The sequence below is a fragment of the Sceloporus occidentalis genome, unplaced genomic scaffold (assembly GCF_023333645.1).
Source record: "Sceloporus occidentalis isolate IW3139 unplaced genomic scaffold, rSceOcc1.0.p SCAF_2, whole genome shotgun sequence".
In the NCBI taxonomy this organism is placed as follows: Eukaryota; Metazoa; Chordata; class Lepidosauria; order Squamata; family Phrynosomatidae; genus Sceloporus; species Sceloporus occidentalis.
This window is the reverse complement of record NW_028316982.1, coordinates 55,716,611-55,736,498: the sequence shown is the minus strand read 5'-3', so window position 1 is coordinate 55,736,498 and position 19,888 is coordinate 55,716,611. Positions and strand designations below refer to the sequence as shown.

The 19,888-nt window shown below is 40.6% G+C and overlaps 1 protein-coding gene across 1 annotated transcript in view; it reads left to right on the top strand.

The window, feature by feature from the left end:
• Nucleotides 1-19,888, top strand: part of LOC149318354 (ephexin-1-like) — a 46,629-nt gene that overhangs the window by 15,770 nt on the left and 10,971 nt on the right. The window contains exons 4-8 of the mRNA XM_089509516.1: nucleotides 1,595-1,755; nucleotides 3,896-4,048; nucleotides 7,611-7,740; nucleotides 8,162-8,236; nucleotides 10,407-10,496. Of these exons, the coding sequence (XP_089365642.1) occupies nucleotides 1,595-1,755; nucleotides 3,896-4,048; nucleotides 7,611-7,740; nucleotides 8,162-8,236; nucleotides 10,407-10,496 (609 nt within the window). The remainder of the gene's footprint in view (nucleotides 1-1,594; nucleotides 1,756-3,895; nucleotides 4,049-7,610; nucleotides 7,741-8,161; nucleotides 8,237-10,406; nucleotides 10,497-19,888) is intronic.

Sequence of the window (19,888 nt, the reverse complement as noted above, 5' to 3'; positions counted from 1 at the left end):
ATGAATCACCAAGGACATTCTTGAGCTATACGGAGTATATTTTAATGATACAGAAAACAGAATAACAAGCCAAAAGAGATATTTCTCAGGTTCTTGTAATGTGATAACATGGATGTAATGATCAAGAATGTGACTAGGAGGCTTGAAACAACTATACAGGAATTACACGAGTTCATAGGTTTGTTGTTGTTGTTAACTGCCTCAAGTCGTCTCCAACTCATGGTGAACCTATGGATGAGACACCTCCATGATCCGCTATCCTCCACAGCTTTTCTCAGGTTCTGCAAACTCAGTCTTGTGTCTTCCCTGATTGAGTCCATCCATGTGATGTATACAGTTGCCATTCTGATCAACGTTTGATCCTAGGTATGGGAATGCTTTAACTATTCTGATATCCACATTGCCTAGGTTTAAATTATGTATTTCTTCCCTGGTCATAATTTTTGTTTTCTTTATGTTCAGCATTAAGCCTGGCTTTGCACTTTCTTCCTTGATCTTCCTCAGTAATTGTTCCAAGTCTGTGATGTTTTCCTTTAGTAATATGGTATCATCCGCATATCGATGTTGATGGCCCATACGACAACCTAAAAATGCAGTTTAAGATTATACTGGGCACTAAAATTTAGGCTTCTGACAGATACACACACATTGTTGTTGCTGTTGTCTGACTTCAAATAATTTCTTCTTGGAAAAGCATTGGGGAAAAATGCTCAGTTGTGAGGAAGCATTGTTTCTTTGTGCATTGGGCGTGTATTGTCCCCTTATGAATCTTTATTGCCACTTTGAGTTTATTGCCATGTTCTATCTGTTCTGTAGAGGTCGTGTGCTATTCTGTCACACTAAAGGGTTAAGGAATATTCTGCTTTATGTGGATCACTGATAATTAAAAACTGCCAATATCACTGAAGCCTGGATGTTTATCCTGTCTCCTTTTCTCACTGCTTTCCCCGCAGAGACTTCTCTTTCACTTCTAGAACTTTCTTTCCTTTTTCCAAATGAATTCATCAGCAGTTAAATTGTGGTGTGATTCACATCAGTGTATACAGTAGCATGACATAAAATGCTATAACAGCAAAGTTATGAAAGTGAAATTTCAAGGCTATAGCGTTGTTTGTAGACTCAGAAAAATAATAACGTTGGGGAATATTTTCGGGGATCAGCAGTTAAGCAAGATGTTTTTGGAATATTCTTGTTTCAAATTGTTTGACTGATTATTTGTAACTGTTTTGTCTGCAGCTCATACCTGCCTCAACTGAGGTTACAGAGACAAGTGACAGCTCGTGCTGGAACATGATGACAATTTCTAAAATCTACATTTTGCACCTAGTGTGCACAAATCATTCTATCAATCTTTCATTTTTACAGCTGTTGTTATACAGTGTAGCCTGTTATATGCATGCCGTATCTTTTGGTCCATGTAGAGGAGACTTGTTTGGTCTAGGAATTCTCCAGTATACTGTTTTGTAGGAATTCTGCAGAGATTTGTAAATGTTTATACAGTACTGTAATGAAACTGGACCTGAGTGACAGTCACTGAGGCGTCATTGTCATAGCTTATTCATTTTTCACATACAGTCTTGAAATTCTCCTGCAGGCAATGTTTGAACTGGTCACTTCAGAAGCATCATACTACAAGAGCCTGAATTTGCTTGTGTATCATTTCATGGAAAATGAACGATTGAAAAAGATTCTACATCCTTCAGAGGCTCACATTCTCTTCTCCAATGTACTGGATGTCATGACAGTCAGTGAACGGTAAATCTCATAATGACTATTATAAGTAGGAAAGAAACCTGCAACTCAGGATTTCACCATCCTTTTTTCCTCCTCCCACTCCCATTGTCACGCTGCATAGACCATGATGTGTGTGTGTGTGCTTGTTTTCAATTTCCCTAGATGACTGAGGGGCAGAACAGACAGTCCCAAAAGAGTGGCTTGAAGCCACAAAAACCCGATTGGGGTCACAGCAACTGCATACTGCAGCCCCAATCTGCCTTTTTGTCAACCCAAAAAGAAGCAGCAAAATGCTGCTTCTTTTTGTGCCGGCAAAAAGCTGGCTTTTCCTGCCCTGCTGTGGCTTTGAGGTGCTCCGGCAGCGTGCAGTGTCTAAACGCTGCGCCACTGGAGTGCTTGAAAGCCAGCTGCTGTGCAGGCAGCTGGACAGTGTAAAGCGTGCTTCCCGGCGTCATGGGAGTGTGCGTCATGTGTACGCCATGAGCCCAAGCCAGCTGGAAGCTGGCTTTTCACGCTAGTCTGAACTGGCCCTGAGCTTTATTTCATAGATGCTTCCCATTTGACATAAAGACATCCATTGCTACCTATAATTACTATACTGGAACAGCATCATTGCTGATTGCCATATGGCATATTCACTTAATTTCTTCTTTTGCATCTGAAACCACAATATAACTTATCTACCCCAACCCTTTCAACCAGGTAGAAGCTGTTGTGAGAGTGTGGCTCTGCTGGGTGGAAGAGTGTGAAATTGCACTTTGGCTAGTAAGATTGCCAGGTGAAATAAGAGATAGGGCTCTTTTACTGGTTGTATAAAAGGAAATTTCAGCTAGTGTTGTTGGCAACACTTACAGACGTTCCCTCTTCTACACAATGGTTAGAAGTGCAAGAACTCTAGCCTGTTTTTCCTCTGGCAATCCCAAAGGCCACTACTTTCTACCTAATTTTGCAATCATGGAGGAGTGTCCATTTCTACCTGGTCTGCAGCTTTGCCTGAAGTGGGGGACAAAGCTTAGCGATTGACCAGGAGGAGGATTTTCTCATCTATAATACCCAATAGGATATAACAAGATAGGTACCAAAGCCTAGTAATCAGATGGGATTAGAGCTAGTAAAAGTTACTTTCTTGATGCTGGATTAAGTACTGTAGTCTTCTGCAATAATCTAACAAGGGTCTTTTTATTTTCTTATGGCAAAATTAATTTTAGATGAGTACTGATCCAACATAAAGAACTAGAAAGAAGCCATGTTTTTCCCCACTTTCATTGATTGTTTCTTTATTGGTGTTATGACATAAGCGGGTTACAGACCGCCATTAGGGACGTCCTGAGGACATCCCAGTTTGAAAAAGGGGCGTCTCTTCCAGACGCCCCTAACCCTATCACAGATAGAGTCTGTGACAAATGGCGGCGGCTGTTCCACATGGCCGCTGCCATATTGACGTAGCGGACGCTGTGCATCCGCACGTCGCACCCTGGAAGTGACGCCGCGAATGCGCGACTAGCGCCTCGCGGCATCTCTTCCGGGGCCCAGGAAGGAGCGCGATTTCCGTGCTCCTTCCTTGGAGCGTCCGGGAGCCGTGCAGTTTGGCCGCTGTGGCTCCCAGACACTGAAAGCGGAGGCAGAGCCAGACCGCCGCAATCCGGCGGTCTGTAACGCGCCATAGACAGCACAGTTGCTTACATATATTTATCTGCATGCATACTCTATTTCTCATGATAGCATCCCTTCCACACCTAAACAGTTATCTTCGTTCCTGGAAATCAGAGACATCTATTGTAGAAATCAGAAGTTACTAGCCACATCTATGGGGAGAGAGCAGAAAGCACACTAAAAGTTTTATCATTAACTGTCTATAAGAAAACCAAGAATGCTGACTTTTTTCCCCAGCAGACTTTCATCCCTAAGAAATTTTTCATTGTCTCCCAGATGCTAGCATGTCTCATTCTAAGCAGCCAGTCCAAGGTCAGGTATCTCTTTCTGATATTACAAAACCTAACAGCTAGGTTTTTTTTCCCATTCAGTCAGAGTGAAAATAATTGAATTAATCTTATAACTCTTACTCAATTATTAATTTACATTCTCTGAAATGTATTTCCTATGCTTTTAAAACTATTAATGACTTTTGAATAAAATTATTATTTCTGGATTTTTCATTTAGATTCCTCTTGGATCTTGAGAAGAGGGTAGAAGAGAACATTGTGATCTCAGATGTCTGTGACATTGTTTATCATCATACTATTAACCATTTCTCAGTGTATGTAACTTATGTCTCCAACCAGACCTACCAGGAGAGAGCTTACAAGCAAGTTCTGTAAGTGTAATTACTTATTAAAAGGGTTCAGCTGCATCAGACAGCTAGCAGAAACCAAATGGTTAAGCACACATGAAGCTTTATCTACCCCATTGTTTACTAGGAACTCAGTTTTCCTCCAAAGTATAATTAGGTGCTTAAATTATACTGCCATTTCACACTAGAAAAGAGATAGACAATTAGCCAGAAAGCTCAGAATTGGTATGGAATCAGTTTAGGATTGTTTCTGTCCCTAGCTTGTTCTTCTAGAATAGTTCAGTGTATTTTAATGGTTTGAGTGTTGGACTAAGACTCTGGGAAACCAGAGTTCAAATCCTTGATCAGTTACTGAAATCCTACAAATCACAGGCTCAGCATTAGAGGGAGGAAGTAGCTAACCTTCTCTGAATAAATTTTGCCCAGAAAATCCTATGATAAAGTTGCCATAAAACAAGATCAAGTGTGTTCTGCACCACTTTTACTATATAATGCTACAGAGGATAACTTGAGGACTACATCCAACTGTTGTACATGATGTATTTTGCTGGAAGGAGAGCTATGGATGAATCCATTAACATGAATTTAGCATGGTATTATCCATAGTTTCCTAGTGGCTCTCTCTACATACAGACATTTCCAGTATACTTCAGTGGATATATAAAAAGGCTGATCTGAGATAAACAAGTCCGGTGCTTTCGGCAACTGGACTTGTTTATCTCAGATCGGCCTTTTTAGTCATCAACGTGCTTGTAGAAAGCGTGGGATGAGTCCTTCCTGAATCTTTGTTCGTGAAGAAAAGCCAGAGATATCCATAGTTTCCTCTACATACAGACATTTCCAGTATACCTCAGTGGATATATGAGATAGATATAGCTATGAATTGTTTCTACAACATTTTCATATGTGTGAGAGAATTATTTTACCTACTTTCAGAAAACCAAAAATACATTAAAAGGCCAGTCTATTAGTACATGCTGCCTGATATAAATTTAGGTACTGGTGTGGTGTAGTGGTTTGAGTGTTGAACTATGATCATAGTTCAAATCCCCATTCAGCCGTGGGGACACATTAGGTGACCTTGGGCAAATCGCACCTTCTCAGTCTCAGAGGAAGGCAAGAACAAACCCCCTTTGAACAAATCCTGCTAAGAAAATCCCATGATAGGGTTACCTTAGGACCTCCATAAATTGGAAACAAATTGAAGGCACACAACAACAACAAATAGCTGTCTCCTGGTTGTGAGCAGCACTCATCTATAGACTTTATAATGAGATTTCTAAATGCTGTTTGGATTTGTTGAGAGCATTTTGATGGAAATAGAATCTGTCATTCTGCAAAAACATTAAGGTAAAATATTTAGAAAAGGATAAGAAAGTGGGGAAACATTTAACTCTTGTACAGATCTCTGAATCTCTTGTACATGTCAGAAATTTTTCACTAATCTCAACACTATCTCTATTTTTCATATTTATTTTGGACATTGTGTCTCTGTTTGCAGTAGAGTTTCAAGCTATTAAACTAAGGAGGTTCTGGTGCACTGAGAAAACTAGTTGTGAAATGTAGTAATTCTTACCTTTCACTTCATAGCCTATGTTATGCACAAAGTGAAAGAAAAAATGCTTTAACAAGTTCACTCTATCTAGGGATGGGCTTTGCAAAGTTATCCTAAGCAATTACAGTAAGTTGCATTTAATATGAATGCTGAGACCCTGTCACAGTCATGCTTCTTCTGTCCGCCTGTCATCCCTTCTCATTTTTTTCTGTGTAGACAGTTTCTTTGTCATGTAGCTAATAGTAAACAATTGAATCAGTACGCTTTAGAAGTCTGTGACATGGAAATTAAAGTTATTTTTAATTTGAAAATATAGTTCATATAGTCCTGACATTGTTGTTGTTAACTGCCATCAATGGGACTTCGACTTATGGTGACCCTATGAAATAGAGACCCCCAAGTCACCCTATTATCAACAACCCTCCTTGGGTCTTGCAAACTCAGGGCTGTGGCTTCCTTCATTATCTACCTGTAATGTGGTCTTCCACTTTTCCTGCTTTCTTCTTTCTTGCCAAGCATTATTGCCTTTTCTAGTGAGTCATGTCTTCTCATGATAGGTACAAAGTATGACAGTATAAGCTTAGTCATCTTGGCTTCTAGAGAGAGTTCAGGCATGGTTTGCTCTAGAACCCATTTATTTGTCTTTTTGGCAGTTTAAGGTATCCACAGAACTTGTCTCCAACACCACATTTATGGATCAGCAGGATTTTGCCTATGTTCTTGATTATCCCCTGCTCCAGTTCAAGGTGGCCCAGTAACAGAAGGCAAAACAACAGCATAGCCAGAATATGTGGCCAATTTGTACTCTTTCAGAAAATATTAAAGCAGAAGTGCAGTTTACTGCTTTCTTGGGATCACACTAGATGATATGTTTAGCATAAATTTAGAAACAATGCTCCCTCAAGTGGTGAAAGTTTGTTGTAGCATGTGTGTTACTTCACCACCATAACTTGCATTTAGCTGTGCTTTGTTTTGTGATTATCATTTGAAAATAAATATGTGCTGACTTTGAAAGTCTGGTTGTTAAGGAGGGATCTGGCTGATGGAGGGAAAACATTAAATACAGGATATATATATATTTCCCTTCATATCTGGCCTGTAGTCAAGGGTGCAGTACATGTTCTCAGATCTATAGTCAATTAAAATGCCTTTTGCCAGTTTTGTTACTCCCATCCTCTCCCTCAGGAACATCATTTGTGTGGCTTAGCTGGGTCTTACTTGGACTAACATCCACAGTAGCTATTGCTGTCTATTCCAGTTCTTGAGCTGGTGCCAGATCCTGGCCTGAATTGTCTTCTCTTGACAATGCATGAGAATAAAGTAATATTCTCCATAATTGTGAAGATTTTTTTCCTGTTTTTTTCCATGTATTTTACTTTGTTTATGAACAGCATATTATCTAATATTGTTGCCCATTTTGTCTATGAGGAACCTAAAGTGCACAAACAAAAGATTGTGTTCTGCTTTTGTGTAGTACTGCAATCACACAAGCAGTAGCAGACCTCCAGCAGTACTGGAAGATGTCCAGTAGTTTGAGCTGCTTCTCTCCTATGCCAGATGAGCTTTTCATCCTATCATTTCCAGCTAGGTCTGTCTTGGTTAAATCACTTGATGCAAGGCCTTGGCTATATGAATTTCACCTTACCACATTGATCCAACTGTGTAAAGATGTATAATTATGCCTCTGACTCATCAACTTGGATACGCACCCCATTCACGCACACCCACACACATACAGCATATGCTGGTATGCAGCTAAGCCTGTATGTGTGACACATGTGAAATCCTTACTCTGGCTTGCACATTAAAAGCCCATTTTCTGTTATTTGATACTATAAATAGACCTAGCCTTAAACTAAGATCTACTTGATGCTAATGTTATTTCCACAATTCTCAAAAAAAAATAACAAAACTACATGCCATTTGTGAGAGAAATAGTATCATAGAATAAAAGAAACATATTAGTTACTCATACAGGTTTAAAACACAAGGAAATAACAAGCACCATTTTCCATCTGTCTCTGATTTCAGCCAGGACAAGCCAGCTTTCCGGGAGGTGATCTCACAGTTGGAACTGGATCCAAAATGCAAAGGCCTGCCTTTCTCGTCATTCTTGATTTTGCCTTTTCAGAGAATTACTAGGCTGAAGCTGCTAGTACAGGTATAGCATAATCACACAACCATGAGTTAGCTGAAACCAATGACTTTAGTGAAGAATGTTCTTGTGGGGGAAATGGTTCACTATACAGCCTGTATAATGCAATGATAAAAGAAGTAATACTGAAGTTCTCTTCCCTTTCTTACACTTTTTTCATTATCTGCTTGAACTGGAATTTGAGTCAATTTTTAAAAGGTGATGGACAGTGATCCCTATTTAAAATGTCCTCATTTCTTCATAGCTACCAAACAGCATCCTGATAGTTGAAAAACTACTTAATTTAATAATAATAGTAGTAGTAGTAGTAGTAGTATTTATTTATAACCCGCCTCTCGCTGTGTTGGATCAAGGCAGGTAACAGCATATAAAAGAGAAATATGAGTTGGGTGTAGTTGTTAATAAATCTCTCCTGGTCCTTGTATAGAATATTTTGAAGAAAGTGGAAGAAAAGTCTGAACGTGAAATCACTGCCCTTGAAGCTCACAAGGAACTGGAAACGGTAAGTGTTGGCTGCCTAACATTTTTCAGAATATTTAGAATTTTGCATAGCTTTCTATAACATGCTGTTAACTTAGTGAGATAAAAGTTAGGAAAGTGGCTGAAATAATATTAGTGTAAAATCTTTCTCTCTTTGTTGAAAGCAAACTATTTCATTGAGTGCCTAATAGGAATTGCTATGTAGGAATTTAATGTTTAACTGGGTGTATTCACACTACATAATTATAGCCCTTGGATACCACTTTAACTGCTGTGGCTCTGTCTGGAAATTGTAGTTTGGTGTGGGACTCACTTTTTTTTTGATAGAAAGCTCTAATGTTATGGTTCAGTAGAGTGCAGTAGAAAATTCTACATACCTCATCATACTACAGATTACAGAATTCCATAGGATGAAGGCAAGGTTGTTACAGTGGAATCAAACAGCTACATTTGTGCATTGTGGATACACACTATATTTATATTTTCAGTGTCTAGAGTATAAAGGCTTTGGGACAAAAGAATTTCAGAGGAAAAATTGCCTGAGATTTCAGAGAGCAAAAGCTTCTCTCAAGGTGACAGAATCCATGGAGAGCAGTCATTTAATTAGCTGCCAACAGAGGCAAACCATTAGTAGGTCAGTTTTCATCCAGGAGTACAGATTTATTTTTCTGACCCAAAACTACATGGGCCATGGGAGGTTTTTAATGAGTGAGTCAGCTAAGTTTTGAGCTTCCTTTTTAGGAGACCTTGGAGCATGAGTACTGCCTTCCCAATTGTGTTTTTTGGAGGGCTAGAACAAGTGCAGTATAATTTTAACATTAGCCTAGACCAGGCTATTGTATGAAGAATATGTACACTGGCCTCCACCGTCTACAAAGTGCAACAGCCCAACTTCCATTGTCCCTCCAAATCCACGCAGAAGCAAATGTCTGCATATGGCCTATATACATAGCCACATTGGTACAATTCCATGGGGAGAGAGGAATCTTATAACGAATGATGCTATATGAAGGGATCTTGTAGCACCTTTGAGATTGAGAGAAAGACATTTGTAGCATAAGCTTTCGCAGACTGGGTCTAGTTTATCAGCACTATCAGTAGACTATCAGTGGCCAGAATATTCTCGCAGTATTCTGAGTCCAGAGCTGCCCTAAATCCCTCCTCCTCTTTATTTCCACACACTCGAGCAATGGCGGGTGGCTGCTGTCCAGCAGTGCATCCTGCTGTTATGCCTGTCACCCCTGCCACTGGTGCAAGTCACTCCTTTTTAGGTTGAAAACGAGGCCCCCATTGTGACCTAAGAGGAAACAGCTTGTGCCAGTAGTAGTAGCAATGCCAGGTGGCACAGCAGGATGCATGTGTAAATAGCTGCCCAACATCAATCTGGGTGCTCCAGATTTTCCTGGAAATCTGGAGCAACAGTTAAGAAATACAGGGTTTTTTCCCCATTTTATAAACATTTACAGTGTTCCCTCTGAATTCGTGGGTGATTCCAGAGCCCACCGTGAATTTGGAAATTCGCATATATTCAAGCCCCATAGCTTTGAATAGCTGCATGCTCCTGCATGCAGCCATGTGCATGTGTCACCATTAACTTTAATGGAGTTCGCCCTTCCATGAATAATCAAAACTGCAGATCTCAAATCCATGAAAATTGAGGGGCAACTGTACACCTCTATCAACTGTCCAGTCAGAGTGTATGTAAGCACTCATGACACATTGCAGCCTGGTGTAGTCCAGGCAAATCATTCATCAGTCCATGGGAAACTGAATTGGGTTTATATCATACAGAGAACTATATTCTGAGATGTGGATATTATTTGGATAATGAAACAGTTGAGGGAGGGTTGGGGATCTTGGGGGCTTTAAACACCCAACACTCTTCTATACTCAGGAAGAGCTAATTGCAGTATGCTCAGAAGGTAGTTGAAAGCAGCAGTCATTGACCTATGGTATCTTCTTTCTAACAAATAGGCACGCCAGGCATTAACAGTCCACAAACCCTGTGATACTTGCTCATTTGCTGTTAATAGTTGGAGCCTTCTTCCCTTTATCTTTGCAGCTCTGCATGTCTCCTTCTTGCACGAGTGTGTACATATTTCCTCCATATAATTCTGGTTTTAGCTGAATGTTTAACTCTATGGACAAAGAAACATATTTCTGAAACACTCTCATTTTTCTTCTTCTTCTAGGTGGTGAAAGCCTGTAATGAAGGTGTTAGGAAGATGAGCCGTACAGAACAAATGATCAGTATCCAGAAGAAATTAGAATTTAAGATTAAGGTATTAGTATGGCCTGATAAAATCTGAACAGATCGATCAGACATTTATCATCTTTCAGAATCATGGAATAAATCTAGCTTAACCTTGTCTGTACTTACCTTAAGATGAAACAGCCCTGTCCCAAAGGGGTGGCTTCAAGCTGCCTCTGACAAAGCTGGATTGGGGCCGCTGCGACCACACACTGCAACCCCAATCTGCCTTTTTGCTGTCCGAAAAAGGAGCGGCAAACAACCACTACTTTTTGTGCCAGTAAAAAGCAGGCTTTTCCGCCCCACCACAACAGGAAATTGGCTTTAAAGCGCTTCGACAGTGTGAGTGGTATAAAGCCACGCCGCAGGAGCACCCAAAAGCCAGGCCCCATGTAAACAGCTGGGTGGCCTGAAGCCAGCTTCCAGGCGGCTTGGGGGCATGCGTCATCTGCACATCACGCCTCCAAGTCAGCTGGAAGCCGGCTTTTTATGCCAGCCTGTTCCAGCCCTTCGTCAATGATTACTTCATAGGAATGTTAATTTGTCAGGCTACTTTATTGTTTGCTGTCAAGACCAAAAATTTCTCATCCGACACAATTTATTTTTGCAGTACTTGGGGGAGTTTGCAGATGAGGCTTTCAATGTGCAATCAAACATGGAATATTGCATCCTCAAACATGGAATTTTACAATGGTTCCAGACAACAGTATTTATAACGCTCCCCAATTTCCCCTCGTGTTCTTTTCTCATTTTTCTTTTTGCAAAAATTTGCTAAGGGGTGAAAGAGTTTACAATCGCTTTGACACAAAGCACTAGCAGCTGTCTGGTTGAAAAGTAGTATAGCAGGGATTCTGTTAGGACATTTACATGTGTGGGTGTTCTTTTTCAGTCATGGTGAGGTTTGAGATTTCCTTCCTCTCTCCACAGGACCCAACGTCCATTTATTGAAAAGCCCCTGAAGCTGCTCTGCATATTTATTCCATGCTTTACAGTGAGCAGGTGGGGTTGGAGATGTGTGGTCAGTACTGAGATCTGTCAGGGTCTTCCTGGCATCTCAGCACTGCTGTAATCGTTGTACATCTGGCCATGTAGATATAGTCACATCTCCAAGCCTGTCTGCTAGCTGCACCTGCGTAGCATGGAGTCACCATGCAGAGCATCTTTAATGACTTTTGAGTAAGTTAGGGGTGGGTATATGGCTCAGTGTAGCATAGTTCTGCATACAAATATTTGTTCTATACTGTATTAGAAGATCGAGGCCTATATATTCTGACTTCTTTGTATAGTTTGGATCTCTTAATGGAAGTGTTGTTCTTTGCCTTCAAATTGTTTTATAATAATAATATTTATTTCTAGCCTGCCCAATCACGAAGAATCCAGGCGGGTTACAACAGTAAAATACATCAAGTTACAATAGAGTTTTAAAAAAAATCAAACCCTAGACCTACCCCCCCCTCCCATTCCCAGTACTAAAACAGAATTAAACAGTAATAGTATAAAAACATTAAAAACATTTAAAGACATTAAACAAAAAAATAGGCAGAAAGATAGGTGGGGAAGATGAGGGAACAAATATCTCTATATCTGGGGAGGGTAACTAAGTTGGAAAGGCCTGCCGGAAGAGATCCATCTTGAGTGCTTTCTTAAAAGCTGTCAGAGTGGGAATGTGACGGATCTCTGGCAGGTCGTTCCATAGTTTTGGAGCAGTAGTAGAAAAGGCCCTCTGGGAGACTGATATTAGCCTAGATCTTTTTGGCTGTAGTAGATTTCTTCCCAAGGACCTTAGTGTGCGGGACGGACAATAGGGAAGAAGGTGCTCCCTCAAGTACTCTGGGCCCAAGCCATGTAGGGCTTTAAAGGTAATCACCAACACCTTGTACTCCTGCCGCCGATTGCCGCCTCTCCGGCTGCCATTTTGGCAAAGGCCGGGGCCAGGAGGGCGGAGGGGGAAGGAGGAGGAGCGCGGCGCCCATTAGGAGGCCTGGCGCTGCCCTGGAGCCCTCTAACAGGGCTCCAGCGAGCGCACTGGGCCTCCTATATGGGCGCCGCCATTTTCTGCTTTAAAAGGGCGGTGAAGTCTCGCGCGACCTTTCTCATCGCGCGAGACTTCGCCGCCTTTTTAAAACAGAAAATGGCGGCGCCCATGTACGAAGCTCGGTGCGCTCGCTGGAGCGCTGTTAGAGGGCTCCAGGGCAGCGCCAGGCCTCCTAATGGGCTCCGCGCTCCTCCTCCTCCGCCCTCCTGGCCCTGGCCTTCACCCTTCTGGCTCTCCCCTCCTCTCTTCGCCTCCCCCTGTAATGGAGATGGGGGGAAGGAGGAGGAGGAGGCAGAAAGAAAGAAAGAGAGCGAGCGAGCCAGAGCCACTGCCACGCAAGAGGTTGGTTCCTTGGGGGAAGAGGGTTATTCTCTTTGCAAAATGTCTACACATGGGCTGGCTTGTTTATTTCTGGTTTGGGACAGTGTGTGCATGCATTTCCCCCTGTTCTGCGGCCTTATAGTAGCTGCAACATGCTAACAAAAATTGCTTTTATTATGCTTGCATCCCTTGGTATTCTCTTTGCAAAATGTCTACACATGGGCTGGCTTGTTTATTTCTGGTTTGGGACACTGTGCATGCATTTCCCCCTGTTCTGCGGCCTTGCCTAGTCGCTTCCATTCTTGCAAATATTGCTATTATTATTATTATTGTTGTTATCCTTTGGTATTCTCTTTGCAAAATCCCCCCACATGGACTTGCTTGCTCTTTTCTGGGTTGAGACAGTGGCATGCATTTTTTGCTGTTTTGTGGCCTTGCTTAGTCGCTTCCATTCTTGCAAATATTGCTATTATTATTGTTGTTGTTATCCTTTGGTATTCTCTTTGCAAAATCCCCCCACATGGACTTGCTTGCTCTTTTCTGGGTTGAGACAGTGTGCATGCATTTTTCCTGTGTTATGGCATTGCCAGCCCTAGTAGCTTCTTGCAAATATTATTATTATTATGCGGCTCTGCCCCTGGAGGGTGGAAACTCCGCCCCTGACATGTGGCTCCGCCCCAGATAGTGGAAGCTCCGCCCTGGCATGCGGCTCCACCCCAGAGGGTGGAAGCTCCACCCCCGGCTTCGGCCCCCCAGTTGTCTGAGGGACAGCAACCCGGCCCCCGGCTCAAAAAGGTTGCCTACCCCTGGCATAGATGGACTAATTGATATTTCCCTTTGTCCTCTCCCATACAGTCCTCTATCCTCCTTACTCCACTAATGGTTGCTATTTCATTGACATACAAATACAACTGAATACAGTTTTTATATTATAATCATCATAATTTTTTATATTTCACTTGGGTAGATTCTTGAGGAATCATATCATGCAGTTGTTCTAAATCTGTTTTGTTTTAGAAAGATCCTTTGATATTTCTAATTGATAACACATCCTTCTTTCCTTATCTGAAATTAGTTTGTTTATTCCCATGCAAAATCCTCAGACTTTCAGATTGCCCTATCATGTCATGACATAACTTTAATGATTAATTTTATTGTTATGTTTCCTGGAATTCCTATGAGAAAAGGGAAACACTGTCATGCTAAGACCAGAGATAGAAGAAGGAAGAGCAAGGAAAAACAATTACTTTCAGTGTATACAAAAGAATATATGCAGTTGGCTTTTGAATTATTTCAATATCTCTTTGGCATCTCTCTCTAAACCTAATATAATTAGTCAGTTTTATCCATCTCATCTATTTGGATATCCTTTTCAATTAGCTTTTAAACTTATAACTCACAGCTGTTTTGCAGTTCTGTGCCAAATTTATTCTTGTTAATCATAGAGGAATATAAGAAATTCAGGATCACATCTCTGTACTTCCCTGCAAGATACATCTAAGGTCTACTATTAGTTCACTACCAATCTTGAATTAGTGCCTTCCAGTTGCTAATCAAAGCTAAATATAAATAAAGCCGTATGAAAAAAGACACATTTCCAAAACATATATTTTATATATTTTAATAAATTAAAAGGTGTTAATACCACTAATCGGCATTTTATAGCAAGCATCCCCTCCCAAATTTACACAGTTTAGTTGAGAAGAATCATATCTAAGATTCATTTCTACACTCTTTGTAGAATTATTGTGCTTACATTTTTCTCCCCTGATACTGCTGAATTTCTTTGTAATTTAACTGCACCTATATATTCTAAATAACAAGTTTTAATTAAATCATGTCTCCTTAGATTTTCAAACAAAGATCTCTCTCTCTCTCTCTCTCTCTCTCAAACTTCTGTATCAGTTGTTTACAAGTATTTTTCATGACCTGACTTCGAAATTTTCTATACATTTTCCCCGTGTTTTGAATTTAATTTGTTTGCATTGCTTATTTGCTTTCTTTTCATGTGCATTATCAACTGCTTTTGTATCTGTAAGATCACTGCTATTCATGACTTAACATCTTTCCTCATGGTGTACTTGTACTAGCTGATACATGGATCTCTGCTTTTGGAATATTTCCATGTGCTGAATTGTCCTTTTACTGTTTGGCACTTCTTTCCCCTTTTGCTACAATTTATTCACCTGATTCCTTTAAGTTTGCTAATGTCTACTTTTCCACCATAATTATTTGAACTACTTTCTTATGTAAAATGTATCTGGGGAAAAGTCGGTTGAGCTTACTTTATTGTAGAGGATTCAGTGGCATTCCCAACTTTCATCTAGATTGGCTATGCTGACTAGAGATGTTGGAACATGATTCTTACCTCTGCCATACAATGACACAAAAGTCGTCTTTTAGATCCACACTGCTCTTTTCCATAGATAGCTTCCATTGTAGAGAGAGTAAACTGATTTTGAAATGATTAATGTAGTGGTAGGAATCCACATGGCCATTATCATTATTATCAGAAGAGCCACACAGAAACAGAAACATGCATCTTATTGGTTAATCCCAGCTAGAGTAAACCCATTGAATCAGTTGTTGAATGGTGAGTCAATGCAAACATAAACTCCACTAATTTAGTGATCTTACTCAAGTTGAGACTAACAACTTGAGTTGGGCCAACTAGAGTTGGGCTAGTCTTTCAACTCAGCAGCAAGTTCTGAGAGCATCCATAATCTGTTCGTTACAATCTCCACCACAAAGTAAAATTCAAATCACCCTCTGGAGTTTTACTCAGAAGTAACAGAAGCAGGAGAATGCAGAAATTTAGCTTGTGCATATCTACTTAGAAGGACTGAATTATTGAGGAGCAAGCAAAAGCAGAAAGTTTTGAAAGCACCTAGCTGTCTGCATGTAGAGGTATTGATACTACCGCAACTGTTAGTACTAATCACCACTACCGCCAGCCAGCCACTATACCTTTGGGAAAGTATATTTTTAGAACCACATCCTTCTGTTCTAGCAACAATCCACAGTTCACAATGAAAGAAATGGAATCAAGTAAATTTAAGCTCATAAAGGGGTATCCAAGCACATCCCACATTACTCCAGGCATAATTTCCACCTGACCCCCCATAATGTACTGTCGTAAGTTGGACATACCATGAGAAGACATGACTCATTAGAAAAGACAATAATGTTTGGCAAGGTAGAAAGTAGCTGGAAAAGAGGTAGACATAGACCACACTCAATCAAGGAAGTCACAGTCCTGAGTTTGCAAGACCTGACCAGGACTGTTGATAACAGGGTTACCAGGAGGTCTCTCATACATAGGGTCACTATAAGTCAGAGTTAACAATGACGACAACACGTTAATTATCTAGGCTCCATATACCTTACTGATAGTTTGCATTTGGTGAAGTTGAAGGCTTTCACAGTTGGCATCCATAGTTTTCTGTGGGCTTTTCAGGCTATGTGGCCACATTCTGGAAGAATTTATTCTTGATGTTTCACCTGCATCTGTGGCAGGCATCTTCAGAGAGTGATGGCATGAAAGTGTGTAGAGTACATATACCTGTGGAACCCTTCGTTGGGAAGAAGTGGTTATATGTTAATGGTGAAGTTAGTTTGTGTGTTGTACTGTGTTGAATGGCAAAGCTTGGAGGTGAGCTGTGGGGATGTGTGAGGGGGATTTGTGTCTATTTAATTAGTAATCCAGTGTCTGAAGGGAAGCCCCTAAGCATTTTTGAATTTTTTCTTTGCTTAAATTTCAGGTATTAATTTCTCTCAACCCTCAAACACCAGGTTGGGACATTTTAGTCCCCCAGAATCACATTTTATTACAGAGTCCATACAGAACTAGATCAACAATGCTGCCATTCTGCAGCATTGTCATTTGGACAGTTGTAAATAATAATCCCAGATTTCAGTTACTTTCTGAGTCCCTCTCTCGCTCTCTCATTCCCTCCCTCCCTCCCCCCCTCCATCCACAAGGTTTCCATGGCTGAGTAGTGTTTCAAACAAACACAAAAGCAGCTGGGGCAAAAAAAGTGTCTTAAACCTGACTCGATCTGCAGGGAGAGGCAGGCTAAAAATTTATTATTATTATTATTATTATTATTATTATTCAACAAATGTGTTGCTTTCTGCCACTGGGATATCTTCTTGACCAAGCTAATGTAACCTTTTGTTCTTGTATATGGCTTCAACTTTGATTTGTAGTGATCTTATCTTAGGGTTTTCTTGGCAAGATTTCTTCAAAGGTTTACCATTGCCACCTTCCTAGCATGAGAGAGGATGTGATTTGTCCAAGTCATACTCAAGGTTTCCATGGCTGAGCAGGGTTTCAAACCCTCATCTCCCAAAGTCCAAGTCTAGCATTCAAACCACTACACCACACTGGCTTTCCAGTGTATCATATGGGAAGAAAAAAAATAATTACTGCTGAGATGGCAGCATACATTCCCAGAATCTTCTAAGCCAGTGGTTCTCAACCTGTGGTCCTCCAGATGTTTTTGACTTTCTCTTTCGTGGCAAAGGCTTCTGGGTGCTGAAGTCCAAAACATCTGGAGGATCAAAGGTTGAGAACCTCTGGTTCTAGGCTGTCTGCATGTTTGGAGAGATTCTAGACAGATCCTCTTGGTGACTTATGCTGCCAGCCTTGGTAACTTTTTAAACGTTATTCAAAGAGGTACCCAGTATGCTCTTGTATGATAGCTTTTCCCTAACTGCACAGTGGCTGCCAGATTGTCATAGGATCATAGAGTTGGAAGAGACCTCCAGGGCCATGAAATCCAAGCCCTGCCATGCAGGAATGCACAGTCAAAACACTCCCAACAGATTATCATCAGCTTCTGTTTAAAAACCTCCAAAGAAGGAGACTCCACCACTCCAAAGCAGTCCTAGGTACAACTTCACCATTGCCAACCAGCCTCACCCTCCCCAACCCAAGGCTCCTCATTGGTCAGGGAGTGCCCTGCCAGCCAGCTGGGCCTTCTTCATAGGTGCACTGGTAGAACTTTACATTCTGTCTGCATCAAAAACGATCTTAGCTGCAAAGCCCAATTACCAAGGATCCTCTCCCTTTTTCTATCCAAAAAAGAATTAAGAGGTGGGAAGGGGGAAGAGAGATTGTGGATGTACTTCCTTAAAGCCCAGAGAACATCAAGTCCTATAGAACCTTGTAAGCTTGGAGTACACAGAAGTAGCTAAATACCTAGGCAGTCTTAGCATGGCAGAGGGGGTGGGTGTTGGAAAATTCCATTTTTAATATAATGCATTTAGGTATCAAAGAATAAAAGCACATTTGTCTGAGAAAAGAGTGAAGGGAGAACAAGAATCCTTTTTTTTAAATTAAAATTTATTAATACATTCTAAAACAAAACATGACAACAAGCAGTACACCAAAACAACAATAAATACAGGCAATAACCCAGATAAGGGCCTGAAAATTATAGATAAAATGTATATTCAGGGATTCTGAAAGACATGTTTCCATAAAAATTTAGCTAAAATTGGGGGATGTCTAGAGACTAAATCTTGCTGGATGTATTCAATAAATGGGTGCCAAATCTTATGAAAGGTCAATCCAGAGTGTAAGCCTCTCGCTCTGTTGTTATTATCTGCCATTTTCTCCATTAACCACAAGTCCCAGAGTCTAGTCCACCATCCTGAAATATTCAGCTTTCCAGTTTTCCATTTCTTGGCTATCTCAAGCCTGGCAACAGCCAGAAGCAAACTAATAACTTCTTTATGCTGCAGGGCTTTATTTTCATTCATAAGAATGGAGAACAGGAGCAGGAGTGGTGATAATTGTGTACTTTGTTTAGTGATCTTGGATATCAGTTGTAAAATTTCTGTCCAATATTCATGCACTAAGGGACAATCCAGCTACATATGTACAAATGTTCCCCTACCTTCACAACCCCTCCAGCATTTTGGATTAGCATTGGTAGACATACGAGCCAATTTGATTGGGGTGAGGTACCATTGATGGACCAACTTGATAGTATTCTCTTTAATAGCAATAGACCTAGTTTTAAATGGTAAATGAGTCCATATATTTTCCCAGGTCTTACTATCAATTGAAAGGGAGAACAAGAATCCTAAAAATAAATAATCAGATGGAAATCTGTAAAGTCAGTTTAGCTACTACCTGCTTGAATAGAACCTAGATTTCAGAGTCTTTGTAGAGTTCCTTCTTCATAGAGTTCTTTGTTCCTAGCATTCACTTAGATGGTCAGAGAGAAGGCCTCTTTGAACACTTAGCTGGATAGTTCCAAGGAGCAAGTACTGCTGTGTTTGTGAGAATTAAAGACAAGTAAAAGCCAGTACATGATGGATGCAGCTACATCCCTTTATTGTTATGGTTATTTTCACTGTGACAGAAAGTTGGTTTTTAATACAAACATTCCAGCTAACCACTCATATGTAGCAGTTGCTTCAAACATTTTAATGCCTCTTGACTTGTGTTAAAAAAGAAGTGACTGGTTTTACCAGTCTGAGGGGATTAACAAGTGATTAATCTCAGGATGTATACTGTGTAACAGGAGATACTGAGTTCCAGTGGAGAGTTCATAAACATAGTTTTTTGTGGGTTTTTCGGGCTATGTGGCCATGTTCTAGCAGAGTTTCTTTCTGACATTTCGCCAGCATCTGTGGCTGGCATCTTCAGAGAATTTCTCTGAAGATGCCAGCCACAGATGCTGGCGAAACATCAGAAAGAAACTCTGCTAGAACATGGCCACATAGCCCGAAAAACCCACAAAAAACTATGGATGCCAGCCATGAAAGCCTTCAACTAATTCATAGACACTCTGGGGGACACTGTTGTTTTCTTCAGATGTTAGTGTTTGTCAGATACTTGCTCTGCTTGAAAGTGATACCTGGTCAATTAGATCTCTTCCAGCCTAAGAAATCACTTAAAATCTATTTGTTTCAACTTTCTTCTATTTTTATTGATACCAGCCCATCATGTTTTGCAGCTTTGTGTATTATTTAACCACAACAAGACCACAGTTTTACTGATCTGATTATAATCTTGCAGATTCTCTATTTTGGTTTTTTTTTCACAGCACCTT